Raw genomic sequence first — 15,993 nt, forward strand, 5'->3', positions numbered from 1 at the left:
TTACGTCATTATTTTCTAGAATTTTTTTCTTCAGCATACATTCACTGGAAGCACACTGTTGGATTTTGCTTTTTGGAAATAACTTTTGTGGTGATTCTTCTCATAGGTATTTTAAAACCATAACTTAAGAGTAAAAAACTGGTTTCTATTATAAAAAAGTTATACAGGATATTTTACAACCACAACTTCAGTTAATTTCTAACCAGCACTTTTCAAACATAATTAAGAACAATCACAAAAGATCAAGATATTCATAAATCCTGTTTTGAAAGTTTGGAGTTTTAGAAAAGGAAAAGAATAGAACAATGTTTCATGTACTGAGTATTAAATCAGATATGTTAAAACTGTAGCATAATGAAATTTGACTTGTGTTTAAACCTTGGCACTTACTGGCTTTGAAAACTTGGTTATTTAATCTTCTGTTTCCTCATTTATAAAAATAACAGCCTCATGAAGTTTTTCTTGAAGATTGAATGAATTAATTATGGTTAGTATAGTACTTGGCACACAGTAAACATTTAATATTGATATGTCATCATCATCGTCATCAGAATTCATAGCCATGATTTTTTTTTTTTTTTTTTCCCCAAGAGGAGACTCGCTCTGTCAGCTAGGCTGGACCGCAATGGGGTGATCTCAGCTCACTGCAACCTCCGCTTCCTGGGTTCAGGTGATTCTCCTGCCTCAGCCTCCTGAGTAGCTGGGTTTATGGGCAGCTGCTATCATGCCCAGCTAATTTTTGTATTTTTGTAGAGCTGGAGTTTCACCATGGTTTCGCCATGTTGGCCAGGCTGGTCTCAAACTCCTGACCTCAGGTGAGCCACCACGCCCAGCCCATAGCTGTGATAATTTTTAAGCAAATATTTACACGGCATACCATTTTTTCCCTGTTTAAAATCATAGTCATGATTTTTGAAAGTCTTTGACACCGTTTTATGATGACGTTCAACAGGGAAAAATGGTATGCTGTGTAAATATTTGCTTAAAAATTGTAGATCAAATAAATGTTGAGATATCTGATTGTTGATTATGATTTTGCATTATAATCTTATTTTGCATACTTAAATAGAACCTAAATGGTGACTTTCTTTTCTAGAACTAAAATCAGTAATTATTTTCCAACATAGTATCAAGAATTATTTTAATTTAGATTTTAAAAAATATATTAAATTTTTCAGACATACAAAAACGTATTAAAAATATAATGAACATCAACCTACAGCTTAAGAAATAATATTTCCACTAGAATTGAAGTCCTTCTTCACCTCAGTTATATTTATGTATGCAGTAACTTCATATGAAATAAGGAATTCAGAAAATCCTTTGAAGAACAATCTTAATGGCTCTTTAGTCTTTATTTAAAAAGCTAATAGTATTGAACATGGTGACATTTCCAACAGAATGAATATGTCTTTTGTGAATAATTTACCATGGAAATCTCATAAACCCTGCAAAACTCAAGAGTACGTCTAACTTCCTCTTTCGATAAATACTTTCTGAGCATTGCATAAGAGCATGTGCATGTACATTTCTACCGTTTATTTTTCTTCTTTTCCTACTGCTATATTTTAAGAGCAACAGAATAATAAATATTATTTGTATTGTTCTGTTAATTGTTAAAAGGGAAGTGTCTTTGCCCTAGTATCATAGTTAAGTTTCCATGCTAAATTCTAATTTGTACACCTGTGATTTGAATCACTTGATTACACATTTGTATCAACTATCTTGGGTAGAGGAAGGATGTTTTTGCTACATAAAGAAGAAATCTATCATTAGAAACATATTTCTTCTCTTTTGATTTTAAATTGAATTGTTTTGTTGCCTAATAAAGAAAAAATTACACAACAAAAATTGCTTTTTTTGTAATTTTAAATTTGATATATTGTTAATTATACAGAAATAGCCCCATTGCCAGGTAGAAAAAGATGTTGGTTGGCATTATTGTAATGTAGCTGAAATAATATTTACCAGTTTCCTAATACAGCTATATTACAGGGCTTAATCACATGTAAACCTGGTGCTAATTCTTAGGCAGGCATTAAATATTTATAGTGTTCAAATGTGAGCAAAGGAAATAGCAATACTGACTATACATTTGTCTCCACATTTTAAGTTTTACAGCGTTTGAGATCTTTGGGGGTGTGAGGAGGAATCACAAAAAGAAAGTGATCCCTGACATTTTATTCAGCTGTAACACTCTTACTCCAGTGATGCTTCTTGAATAATTGTAGGGAAGAATAATGAAACAGGACAAGTTTCCCCATCACTTTACCTAGCCTCCCTTTCCTTTCTTTTTTTCTTTCCCCAATCCTTCTTCATCCTAGAGAGACCTGACCTGTGAATTATGTCATGGAACACTAGTATAGCAAAGATCACAAGTAATACCTTAAAATTATAGTTTTATCTATGTTAGTGTTATTTTATATTCTAGTTTATTTTATAAGTATCATTATTTGTACTTTTAAGCCCACAAGATGTTTAACGTGGAGAAAGTTAGCTTACTTTATTAGTCCAGAAAGCCCAAATTAAGATGATACGGCTGTGGAGAAATGTTTCCTATATCACTGATACTTACTATAAACAGTGCATAGTGTATAAAACAAATAGATAACTTATATAAGATCATATCACAAATTGATCCAAAATTTGGATCAATTTTGAGGTTAAAAGAAAACTTTGCCTTTTGGACGTAAAAGTTTGGTTATGAGTTATGGTTGTAGATGGTTAGCAAATATGGATATATATTCCATGAAGTATTTATTATCTAATTATCTTACATTTGTTTATTTTAGTTGCCAAAACTTGGAAGTCACTTTCCAAACAGGTGAGTTAAAGCTCTTGGTAGATATACACAAATTTTATATGTGCATGCATATATATATATGTAATTAAAATATATTTCATAAAATATATTATGTATTTTTATATATTTTATGATTTTTTTGCAAATCGAATCACATCAGAGTTCCTTTTTTTATCCTCCAGATTGTCAGAAAATAAAAAGGTGGACGTTTCTAAGGGTTGGTGAAAATGTAGATTACTGGTAAATCTCATGTGTTGGTATACTCACTTTGGAAAACAATTTGGCATTATCTACTAAAATTGAAGATATGCCTACCCTATACCTAGTAAATGCATGCCTGCATTTAAACTCTGCAATAGTGCATGCACATGTACCTTGTAAAGTTGAGCTTGAATAGACTCTGTGATCTAGTAATTTCTATACTAAATACACTAGTATCTAGTATATACCAGTGTATATACCTAGGGAAATTCTTGCTTATATGCAGGAGAGGTTCACAAGAATGTTTATAGATCATATATGATGGCCCCAAAACTTTATCAATACTATACCATAAATAAATGTCGATATATTCATATAGTATACTACACAATAGTGAAAACAAATGAATTATAACAGTGCTTTAACTAAATAAGTCTCAGAAACATAATGGTAAACAAAATAAGCAGTTCAAAAATACAAAGTATAATTCTATTTGTATAAATTCCAAAACTGGGAAAATGAAATCATATTATTTAGGATACATTCATACGTGGGAAAACAAAGGAATAATTAACATTAAATTCAAGAAAGTATTCATCTTCAGGATGATAGCAGGGAATATCATCAGTGATGGGCTCAAAGAGGCTTCTAAAGTACTGCTAATTTTCTATTTTTTAAGTTAACTATTTCTTAACTTTAAATGGCATATATATTCCTTTTATACTTTTATAGATATGATTTTATTTTTAAAAAAAAAAGAATCTAGGGAACGTCCTCAACTAGTTAAAGGGAATCCTCCAAAAACCTATAGCAAATGTCATGGTCATTTGTGAAACTTGAGAGACATTGTCTTTAAAGTTAGGTATATTAGTCCCCGTTTATCAGTGGGTAATACGCTCTAAGACCCCTGGTAATGAATGCTGAAAATTTGGAAAGTACTGAACCCTATATATACTATGTTTTTTCAATTTGGTAGACGAGAGAACTACTAACTGCCTAACAGGTGGGTAGCATATACAGCATGGATATACTGGGTAAAGGAATGATTCACATCCTGGATAGGACAGAGCTGGACAGTGTGAGATTTCATCATGCTACACAGAACAGTGCACAACTTAAAACTTATGAATTGTTTATTTTTGGAACTTTCTATTTAATGTTTTTGGACTGTAGTTGACTGAGGGTCACAGAAACTGTAGAAAGCTAAGCCACAAATAAGGGGGAACTACTGTACAATGCAAATATGCCTGCTGTCACAACTGTTCCATAGCATTTTACTGGAAGTCTGGGCTAGTATAGTATACTAGGGCTGGTATGACAAAATATCACAGATTGAGTGGGTTTAACACCAGACATTTATTTTCTCACGGTTCTGGGGGCATGAAGTCTGAGATCCAGGTGTCAGCAGGTAGTTTCTTCTGAGGCCTCTCTCCTTGGCTTTTAGGTGGCCGTCTTCTTCCTCTGTCTCCACATGGTCTTTCCTCTGGGCATGTCTGTGTCCTAATCTCTTCTTATAAGGACGTCAGTCATATTGGATTAGGGCTCGTCCTGATGACCTTATATAATAACCTAATTACCTCTTTAAAGAAAGGTCGTCTCTGCAAAACAGGCAGATTCTGAGGTCCTGGGGCTTAGGACTTCAACATATGAATGGGGGAGAGGGGCACAATTGAGGCCATAATATGTAGTATGAAAAAAAGAAGAGGCTCTAAGGATTAGAATAGAGGCATAGAATAGAATGTGATTGGAAGAAAAAGGTAAAAATACATAAATTTTAGATTTGTTTAAATTTAATAAAAGTTTAGCAAGATTGCTACTGGATATAACAGCAATAAACCAAAGTTAATAAGATGCTCCACACCAGCAAGAGCAATTAGAAACTATATTGAATAAAATGCATTTCATAATAGAAACAAGAACTATTAGGTACTTAAAAGCAATACCTAACAGAAGATGTACAAAACATTATTAAATTATGTTTTTAAAAATACACATAAATGGAGAACTGTATCATGTTCATACTGGTAATAAGCCATTTCCTTATGATAATGATCCTCCAAATCTATCTATAAATTCAATGTAACTCCGATTAAAATCCCAACCAAATTGATCCGAAATTAACTTTTAAAATTAATCTGGATGAGTAAGGGCCCCAAAATATTTAGAACAATTCTGAAAAGGAAAGAGGAAAAAAAAAAAAAACACTGAGATGAGAATAATGGGGTTTATCACATATTAAGATTAGAAATAGAGCTATAATAAATAAAGTAGTATTACGTCATTGCAAAGATATTTTTAAAAACTAGATCAAGGTAATAGAATATAGAATCCAGAAACAGATCCAGGTATATATAGGTAGATCTGTAAATCACTGGCAGAAAGATTGACCTCTCAATCATAGATGTTTGAATAATAACTTTTCCACGGAGGGGGCAAATTAGGCCTCAGATTTACTACCATATACAAAAACTAATTTCAGATGGATTAAGTTCTTATTTGTGACAAAAATTCTCTAAGATTAAAAGCAAAAATGAGAGGCATGAGAGTTCTTTTTTTTTTAGATAAGACACAAAGCAAAACTCAAAATTACTGGCAATGTTTACTAAATTAAATATTTGAAAGTTTAGCATCAAAAGACAGTGTAAACAATGTTAAAAGATGTATGATGGATGGGAGGATATGCGTGCAGCATATTAACAGAAGAGGGTAAGTGTCTTGCAGTCATGTAGAACCCCTTTTTTTATCTTTGTAAAAAAGGTAATTGGCTTAATAAGAAAAAAATAGACAAACGTACCTACAATGGCCACTGAATATATGTAAAGGAGGTCAACCTTACTAGTAACTTAGGGTATGCAAATTAAACCAATGATATGATACTATTTCACACCCACCAGATTGTTAGCTTCCAGAAATCTGACAATACCGATAATTAGCAGGGAGAATAAGAAGGAACCAGGTGAGAATATAAACTGGTATATTTACTTTTTAATTTTTTTTGAGGTAGAGTCTCTCCCTGTCACCCAGGCTGGAGTGCAGTGGCACGATCTTGGCTCACTCCAACTTCTGCCTCCTAGGCTCAAGTGATCCCCCCCACCTCAGCCTCCTGAGTAGCTGGGACCACAGGCACACACCACCATGCCCAGCTAATTTTTGTATTTTTAGTAGAGACAGGGTTTTGCTCTGTCACCCAGGCTGGGGTATATTTACTTTTGAGTGAAATTTGGCAATACCTAATAATGTTGAAAATGCATATGAGAAATCCCTCTTCTAGAAATGCATACTAAAGAAATGTTTTCAGATTTGCCACAGAAATCCTATATATCAGATCGCCGCCTTCCCGTGAAGCTTCGTCTGTATTTACAGCCACTCCCCATCACTCATTGCTCACATTACTGCCTGAGCTGTGCCTCCTGTTAGATCAGTGGCAGCATTAGATTCTCATAGAAGCCCAAACCCTATTGTGAACTGGCATGTGAGGGGTCCAAGTTGCGTGCTTCTTATGAGAATCTAATGCCTGATGATCTGTCACTGTCTCCCATCACCCCCAGATGGGACCATCTAGTTGCAAGAAAACAAGCTCAGGACTCCCACTGATTGTACATGATGATGAGATGTATAATTATTTCATTATATGTTACATTGTAATAATAATAGAAATAGAGTGCACAATAAATGTAATGCACTTGAATCATCCCCAGAACACTTCCTCTTCCTCCCTCCTGGTCTGTGGAAAAATTATCTTCAAGAAACCAGTCCCTGGTGCCAAAAAGGTTGGGGACTGCTGCTATATGTGTTTCCTGAATATCAATTGTAATAGCAAAAATTTGGGAACAATATGTCAATCATCAGGCAGGTGAATGAAAAATTTGTGAAATAGAGAAACCCAGGCAGGATAAGTGTAGAATTACAGAGTTAAAATGAATAAATACATTACAGCTATGTGTTTTAACATGAGTAGAACTAGAAAACAAGGTTGAGTAAAAGAGCAAGTTGCAAAATAATATTAACTGACAGTCATTTAAAGTGCAAATACCTTTTCAAAGGTCCATGAAGTCAAAACTATTTTCATCATAGTACTGAGAAGATACTTGTTTTATTCACTGTCATTCTCTCATGAGTGTATGGTGGAGTTTTCTTTTCCTTTTTCTTTTTCTTTTTTTTTTTTTTTTTAATTTATTTTTAGTAGAGATGGGGTTTCACCGTGGTCTCCATCTCCTGACCTCGTGATCCGCCCGCCTCGGCCTCCCAAAGTGCTGGGATTACAGGTGTGAGCTGCCGTGCCCGGCCTGTATGGTGGAGTTTTCTAGAGGCTGTTTGGTAATGATGCCATTGCTCTTCCAACTAATGGAATGTGTGTTTGTGTATTATTGTGTTTTAAAAATTTGTTTTTATTTTCAAATAAATTAAATATTGATAGATATAACCCATATAGACAATATCTCTTTTGGGTCCATAATATTTTTAAGAATGTGAAGAGTTGCCTTTCAGAACTGCTACTATAGACAACTGCTGTGTAGCCATTAAAATGAAAATGAAGAATATTTGACAGGAAAATATGCTCATGATAATATATTAAATGTAAAGGGTAAATTATAAAACAGTATGTAGAGAATGATTTAATATTTGCAGCAACAACAAAAATACTATAGAAATATGCCTAGCTAGAGAATCAGACTAAAATGATGTTAAAACGTGTGTGTGTGTGTGTGTGTGTGTGTGTTTAACTTGCCACCCCTAGAGACAATTAACTTTGGTTTAAAACTTAAGTTTGTCATCCCTGGATTACAATTAGTTTTTATTTTCTGTACTTACTCATTTTTCTATAATATATATCTACTAACTGTATGATTTTTTTAATAGTACTTGTTTAAGAAAATTGTGTAACTCCTTTAAAAGGCAACTATAATTCTAGGAGACTGACTTTAATTCAGCAAATATTTATTTTCTACCTACAATTTAATTCTGACACTAACCGCTCCGAGTTTAAGCATGGTGCCTAACAAGACTGCCCTCATTTCAGATGCTTGTTGCAAGTTTGGGGGCTCCAGGCTACCCACACTCTGACCTTACTGTCTACAAGTCTAGGAGGTTGCCACAGCTCCCCTCAGGTTTAATGATTTGCTAGAATGAATCATAGAACTCAGAAAATGCAGTACCTATGGTTATGGTTTTATTAGATAGAATACAGAGTAAGACCAGCCAGATGAAGAGAGAGGGCAAGGTCTGGGAAGGTCCTGAACACAGAGCTTCTATGCCTTCTTTGAGAACATGGAGTTGGGGTGTGTCACCCTCCTAGCACAGCAGCGTGTTCAACAACCAGAAAGCTCCTCTGAGCTTAGTGCTTAGAATTTGTATTAGGGTTTCATTACATAGGCATGATTGAATTATTGGCCGTGTGATTGAACTTAATCTTCAGCCTCTCTCTTCTCCCCAGAGGTCAAGCTCGCTAAAGCCCCAACTCTGTAATCACAGTTATTCTTTCTGGTAAGCAGTTCCCCTCCTGAGTCATCTCCTTAGCATAAACTCAGGTATGAACCAAGGATTTAGAGTCTGCTTCCCAGGACCCAGGGACAAAGGCCAAATTCTTTATAATATAGCACTGCTACATACAAAACCAAGCTGGGAGTTGGGAGTAGGGAGAGAGATTCCTGACATGGGTGGAAATATAAAAATTTTAATAAATTTTAGAAGTCCTTAAAGTTAACAGAGAAGTCAAGATGAATGGTGTTGATTGGGTGATTTAGACCAGGAGAAACTAGATTATTACTAAAATAAGCTACTTGGTGTCAGTAAGGATCTGGGCTCTGTCATTTATTAGTTCTGTGACCTTGGGTGTTACTTATCCACTTTAAGTCTCAGTAAAATATGCATAATGAGGATTGTTTTTAGAATGAAGTTATTATACGAGCCTATTGCCAAACCCATAGAGGGCACCCAATAAAAGGTAGCTTTGATTTTTCAGTCTTAACACTGTAGCTGAGTTTAAGTTAGAACAGATGAGGTTGGAAGACATGGAAACAGTTAAAATGGAGAAAGATTAGTTAATATTTATACAGTTACAATAGAGATGGTATAAATTAAGCTACGTAAAATTTATTCAGAATGTTGTTTTTTAAGTTTTTTTATATTTTTTTGAGACAGGTCTCACTCTGTTTGCCTAGGCTGGAGTGCAGTGGTGTGATCATGGCTCACTATAGCCTCAACTTCCTGGGCTCAAGTGATTTTTCCACCTCAGCCTCCTGAGTAAGCTGGGACTATAGATGAACGCCACCGTGCCCAGCTAATTGTTTGTCTGTTTGTTTGTTTGTGAGATGGGGTTTTGCCATGTTGCCCAGGCTGGTCTCAAACTCTTGGATTCAAGGGATCTACCCACCTCAGCCTCCCGAAGTGCTGAGATTATAGGCCTGAGCCACTGAGTCCAGCCCAGAATGTTTTATTTAATCTCTCAGTCTAACAAAAATATTTGAGTTTACTGTTGTCTAAACAATAAATATCCCAGTTTCTCATTACAATTCGGACCTGAATTATTCTGTGCCATTGCTATTCTATAGTCAGATGCACTGATTATCTGCTGGCATCTTTTACCTGCAGTGCAGATACAGAAGCATGAAAAAAACAAACACAAGAATCCACATATGGGCTTCAAGGTGTCCATAAATCCCCTAAAAATGCGGTTCCTGCCTTTGACATACCAAGAATTTTTCTTCCTGCTAGCTCAGCTTTGCAGTTAAACAAAAATGATTTATAAATGTCAGAAAGCATTTTTAGGTACAGCTGCATCAGAAATGGTTTGTCTGAAATGCCTTTCAAACTTGAATGTGTGTAAAAATTAGAAGATATTGTTAAAAATGCAGGTTGTGGTTCAGTAGGTCTGGGATGGGCACTGAGATTCTGCGTTTCGCACAAGCTCTCAGGGGATGCTCAAACTATTGGGGAGCCACATGCTCTGAGGAGTGGGTATCAGATCTGAAAATAGAAGTGTGTTCTGTGTTTGTCTAATGTGTTGCAGACTAACTTTGTTGTTTCAAATTATTTCAAGTTATCTCACCAAATCTTTTAATCATTTTTCTTCACAATTAATCAAATTATAGTTTTTACTTAGTTGTTTTTAACAGACTATACACAATAAATTCAAAATTGATTTAGCATATGGGTAATGATTCAAATGTCTACATTCTCCAATAGTTTCCGAGCAGCAGTGGTAGTTTGACTTTTTTAAAAAAGAAAAAGCTAAGCAGCAGTTGAAGTCTATGTTCTTTAATATTTAAGTTAAAATTAGAAACAAATTGAAACAGTGACCACAATAACTCAGTACCCTTGTCTTTCTGCTTCATCCAATGTTATCATTCTCTAAGTCACTAACCGTTAAAATACTCTTCATTCCTTTCTAACATAATTATTTGTTCATTTACTTCCTCTACTCAAAGCTCTCTAAATCCAAATGTGTTACAAAGAAGAGACATTACGTGAAGCCGGGTGATGTGACCATCTCCGACCTTGATATGGAAAGCCATGTTTTTCCATGGTTTTCCTAAAACGATCCCTTTATAACTGGCTCCAGAACTTAAACTCACTGTTTTATCTTGATTTGGTTGTCTTATGTATAACCTCCCGTTATTCAACTTATGTGAAATTTTAGGTAGCTGTAATTAAATTTAATGTAGCCTCTTCATCATTTATTTTATGTTTGAACTGTGGGCAAATAAATACTGGGTTGTGTGCTTGAATGAACCACAGGCATAACATAGGATAAATAATGCCATGTTTCAGATCTTTTAAGTGGAGAATTTTGCATGGACATTTAAACATGTTTTTGATCTATTTTATTAGTAAGTGGTTTACCAATTCATCAGTAGTATAATAACTTCTGTCATAGGAATTAAATCAAATGCTCGCAGAAACACCACCAGTTTGGAAAGGCTCATCAAAGCTATTTCGAAATCTTAAAGAAAGAGGTGAGTTAACCTTAGTACTTGTTCTTTTTTTAAACTATATTATGTATACTATTTATATATGCATATTTTCCCATACCTAAAATAATTTTTAAATTACATCTATGTGCATGCGTAGAGAAAAAAACTGAAGAAGAAAACAGCAAAATATTAACATTTCTGGGTATTAATGTTGCTCTTGGGTAATTCCACCCTTCATTAAGGGTGGTTTTCATGTTATTGTTTATATATTACTTGTATCTTCCAAATTTTTTTATATCAAAAGGGACTTACATAGTTTAAAAAATTGTTCTTTAACCATATCGAAAAGTATATTTTATATTTACCCAAAGAAAACATTTCACAAAAATACTAGATCTTCAAAGATCTATTTTTCTTCCTTCCATTTTGCTCTGAGGGAATTATAGATACTCCTAAACTAATTAACAGGAAAAATTTAGTGGATGTGTCCTTTGACAGCCTAATTTGGACATGTTTCCTTTAAAGACCAACACTTACTGCAAATATACCTGTTTCAACTTACTGTATTATCAATATCAATATTAGCTTAATTCATTAATTTACACATTTCCTGGCAATCAAATTATATGGCTTTTATTGTAATTTTCTTTTACAGGGTAACTTTTTACACATTTGTAGAAAAAATTTATTAATCTTTTTAATCTTAAAAAGTAATGTTTCTTGGAAATATATTTTTTGTATCCTCAAATACAGGAATATGCAAAATAAAAATGTTAAAGAAATTACATAAGCAGTTATATTTTCCCTTTTCATCAATTTGAACCAATATTGGTTTGAAAATAATGTACTTCAGCCTGAAGACAAATACTTTGAAGGAGTAATTATAATTCATATATTTTATTTAAGTAGAATTAGAAAGTTCATATTGCTTCCACATGGTTTACATAGAATCTGAAAGGAAGAGACACCATATCTTTTATTGTAGGTGTTTCATAAGTAAGATTTTTAAATCTTCAAGAAACCTAGGCCAAAGTGTCTTAAAAAAATCTTAGAAATTTTTTTCCTAGATGTTGTCTTAAAGATTGCCATTCAGATCTTAGGGTAAGATAATAGGATGAGGAAAATTCACAGCTCATAAGGATCAAGTAAGTATGGTGAATTTCAAACATTTTTCTTAATATACCTCATGGGAAAATACAAATTGGATCAAATATAATCTGAGAAAAATAATGCATAGAAGAAAGAACCTTTTTTAAGTTAAGGGGAGGGTTTAATCTGGAAGTCCTAGGTTTAAGCATATCCTAATCCTTCTCATGTTATACACGTTTGCATTTTCTTCCCCAGGGGATAGAATCTATTCTGCACCACTATGACGGAAATACTCTGTTTCTATGCTGTCTCTTACGGTAGCTACTAGCCACATATGGCTGTTGAGCACTTGAAATGTGACTAGCATAACTGAGGAACTTATTTTTAGTTGTATTTGATTTTAAGTATTTTAAATTTAAATAGCTACACCCTGTAGTACAATGCATATCTGTATCATATTAATTAGATCATCAGGGTGATGCATGATCCCAGAAAGTTTTAGAATCATTAGGTTAGGTAAAATAGAGAAGTTAGAAGAGCCTTGCTTTTCTTAAATAGCGATTAAGTGGCAGAGAAATTTTAAGACTAAATCTTTAGAGCTACTGAAGACTAATTTTATTTTTATTTTTGTTTTATTTTATTTATTTATTGAGTCAGGGTCTCATTTTGTCACCCAGGCGGGAGTGCAGTGGTGCAATCATGCCTTATTGCAGCCTCGACCTCCTGGGCTCAAGCGATTCTTCCCCCTCATTTTTTGAGTTTTTGTAGAGACAAAGTCTCACTTTGTTGCCCAGGCTGGTTTCGAACTTCTGGACTCAAATGGTCCTCTTGCCTTGGCCTCCCAAAAGTGCTGAGATTATAGGTGTGAGCCACCACGCCTGGCTAAAGACTAATTTTAAAATTATAAGTTTATCTACTTAAAATATTACCTCGAGAGAAAATGTTATGCATTTAAATAATAAAAAAATGATATGCATTCATGAAAACTTGTATTGAAGAGACTTAATTATAACAGCCAACTGCAATGTATTGTGTATAGGAATTAAACAATGTAATGCTTTTAAGGAACTTCCCTTAAAATTTGTTTTGATTGAATTTTCGAAAGAAACCTAGTTGGCATCTTTCTTATCCTCTGTTTCTACAGATCACACATTACTATATGCCTAGCTTTTTTTTAAATTTTTTGATCCTGGATGCCGTAAATAAATTGAAGAGTTAGTTTTATAGTATTCTGTTTGTATAATTGGAAAGCATTAAAAATATACAGTTCATCTTCAGTAGTATTTTCTCTTTTCCTTGACCATTTTTATTAAATTATATCATGGGTTTCACTTCATTTTTCTTCCCTGTGGTTTAAGCCACCTCAGTCACCATGTGGTCCTACAGACAAATGCCTACCATGATAGTCATGGCCTGGACATTCACTATTAAGTAGTCCTTTCCTTGAGGGAAATCTTGAGTTAACTATCAAATAAAAGATGCATAACAGTTATTAAAGTTCTTTATACCAACCAACATCTCTTGTGTATTCTACCAGGTCAACTAGAACAACAGTCAGTGAGATGGGATTATGGAGACAGCATGCCCATTTCCCAACCCATTTCCTTTTTTCGCCCCTTCTTTTATGCTCCTCTTTCATTTTTTGAGGGCTCCCTACAGACTCTTAAGTATTGTATCTTTATATACATTGACCATTCCAGAATCTTTCTCCCATAACATTCATGGCAATCAACCAGAACTATCTGTCTATAGGTCACAATATTCTAGTATAAACAAAAGAAGGGAATGAATGCTTTCAGGGCCTCCTGGGTAGTGCCCTTCATGTCTCTGACAAACTGCCTGACAGTGACTCCTCATCTCTTTGTTCTGTAACAAAGAAGACAGCCTCAAAGAACATCAGATAAAATGGAGTTTTAAAGTTCACAATCTGGTTATTTTAAGGATTTTTATACCCTTTTACCAAGCGTCAGAACTATCTGATACCTAAATAAGTATTGTAGATAGAGATTCCTGATGTCAATCTTCTCAGTATCTATTTGGAAGGTCAATTAAAGCACTACATCTAGTTTTGGGTTTTGTATTCCAAAAGCAAGAATTCAAGTAACAGAAGGCACTTTTTTATTTACTTCAAATGCACTCTTTTTAAAATTTGCAAGTATGGAGTTACTGAGAACTCAGGATGCGATGTACAGAAAGTATAAGCCATTTAATTACAATAAAAACTCCTTAGGGTATATTTAATAGAAGCATTGAAGATAATTTGAAAGCAGAAAAGTGGTAACTATAGAGCTTTATTCTTAAAATGCGAAACAAAAATCACATTTCTAAGTAACAGGGTCTAAGTGTTTTATCCAAGTGTTACTAAAAAGTGTTTAAGCACTTTACAGTGTTAATTAACCAATTCCAACCTTTTTATTTTTACTTGTTTTTTTCCTTTAAGCTCTGCTGGACTTGACAACTTTTTAATTTTATGTTAAGAGTCGTACATTAGAAACTAGCAACAAGTTTAAAAGTTACTGCTATAAGTATGCATTATAATTTTGCTTTTTTTGCCAGTATATTTGAGAGCATAATTATTTTACATGGATATCTACAAAGGCATATGGAACAATTAAAGTACAATTAAATTTGTTGCTTCTTTTGCTATGATTTTATAATAATGATTGTCATTTAAAATAATATCTAGCATCTATTTTAAACTGTAAGCTCATTATTTATAGCATTTATTGCTTCTAGAACAATATTTTATACATATAACTGATACTGTTTTTCTTGTAGGTGTGATTTCTTACACAGAATATCTTTTTCTTTTATGTATTTTAACAAGTAAGTATACTTATTACATTTATTTCTGGATGCAGCTTTATTTTTTAAACAGAATCTTGGAAAGCAAATCTTAGGTTCTCTTACTCTTGAAAATCAATATCCATGCTGTTCTGCAAAATTCACGTTTAATGCCACAGAAAAGTGCTAAGCATAGCACTGTGAAGAGTCAAAAACATAAATGCTACAGCTTATGGTATAGTAATAAATGCTCATAAATTATAAACAATATTATGTATCAATTCTTGTGGTTTTAATCTACCTCATACTCCAAAGGTCATGACATGTAATAATTTATAAATCTCTACTGTACTCATTTGAATCATATTTTCTGCCAGACTGATGTGAGAGAGTCTCTTAACTATTGAGTCTATCAGAATACCCATCATTCACATCCAAAAATTCTATTTTCTCCCTCTCAGGTGCAGCATTTCTTAGGAAATATATGAAGGGTTTACTACGTTTTCAGTTAAATTTCTTTGCATTTAGTGGAGACAATCCTGTTATGGTTTACTGTGTTCCAGCCACCTGGCCTTTCTATTCCTTGAATTGCCGCCTCAGGGATTTGTACCTTCTGCTTCCTGTGCCATCAGTACTTATCCTCAAGATCCCCGTGATAATAAACATCATTTAGGTTTCCTTTCAAATGTGAAGATTTAGCAAATCCTTACTTGGCCAGCCTCTCTAACATAGCTCCCTCTCTCTTTATATCTCTTTACTGCGTTGCATCTTCTTCATATCAGACTATTTGAAAGTATTATTGGTTTACATGTTCTTGTCTCCCCACACTTGAATGCAAGGTGCATTATGGCAAAGATTTTATCTTTTTTTGTTCATCTCTGTATCAAGAACAGTGTCTCACACATGGTACCCTCCCAAAAAGTAGTTAGTGAATGAATGAAGAAAGGAATACATGAAAGAATACTGCTAGTGGAATTTCCAGTTGTGGAGATGTGTGGAGATGCATGGAAACAAGAACATCAGTAAAACTCTGTCATTAGAAACAATCTAAAAATACCTTGTACTTCTTTGATTAAAAAATTCACACCACTGTGTTATTCTTAACTTTGTAACTTAGGAATGATGTTAACATTGAGTTCTGTTACAGTAAGTTTTGAAAAGAAGGAATGTGTACGTGCACTCACATATGTGTATTTCAAAAAA

General features: G+C 33.8%; 2 protein-coding genes across 6 annotated transcripts in view; both read left to right on the forward strand.

The window, feature by feature from the left end:
• Positions 1 to 15,993, forward strand: part of ZDHHC2 (zinc finger DHHC-type palmitoyltransferase 2) — a 721,436-nt gene that overhangs the window by 555,735 nt on the left and 149,708 nt on the right. The window lies entirely within an intron of this gene.
• The window catches only part of MICU3 (mitochondrial calcium uptake family member 3), a 94,742-nt gene that overhangs the window by 39,677 nt on the left and 39,072 nt on the right, over positions 1 to 15,993 (forward strand). For 4 of the 5 annotated variants that reach the window (XR_008504284.2, XM_054499614.2, XM_054499616.2 and 1 more), the window contains exons 3-5: positions 2,793 to 2,824; positions 10,881 to 10,959; positions 14,785 to 14,832. Coding sequence is in view for 4 of the 5 variants with exons in the window: in XM_054499614.2 (XP_054355589.1) it covers positions 2,793 to 2,824; positions 10,881 to 10,959; positions 14,785 to 14,832 (159 nt within the window). In the remaining variant the exon portion in view is untranslated. The remainder of the gene's footprint in view (positions 1 to 2,792; positions 2,825 to 10,880; positions 10,960 to 14,784; positions 14,833 to 15,993) is intronic. The other variant, XM_063668526.1, reaches the window with a different exon arrangement.

Source organism: Pongo pygmaeus, chromosome 7 (genome assembly GCF_028885625.2).
Source record: "Pongo pygmaeus isolate AG05252 chromosome 7, NHGRI_mPonPyg2-v2.0_pri, whole genome shotgun sequence".
In the NCBI taxonomy this organism is placed as follows: domain Eukaryota; kingdom Metazoa; phylum Chordata; class Mammalia; order Primates; family Hominidae; genus Pongo; species Pongo pygmaeus.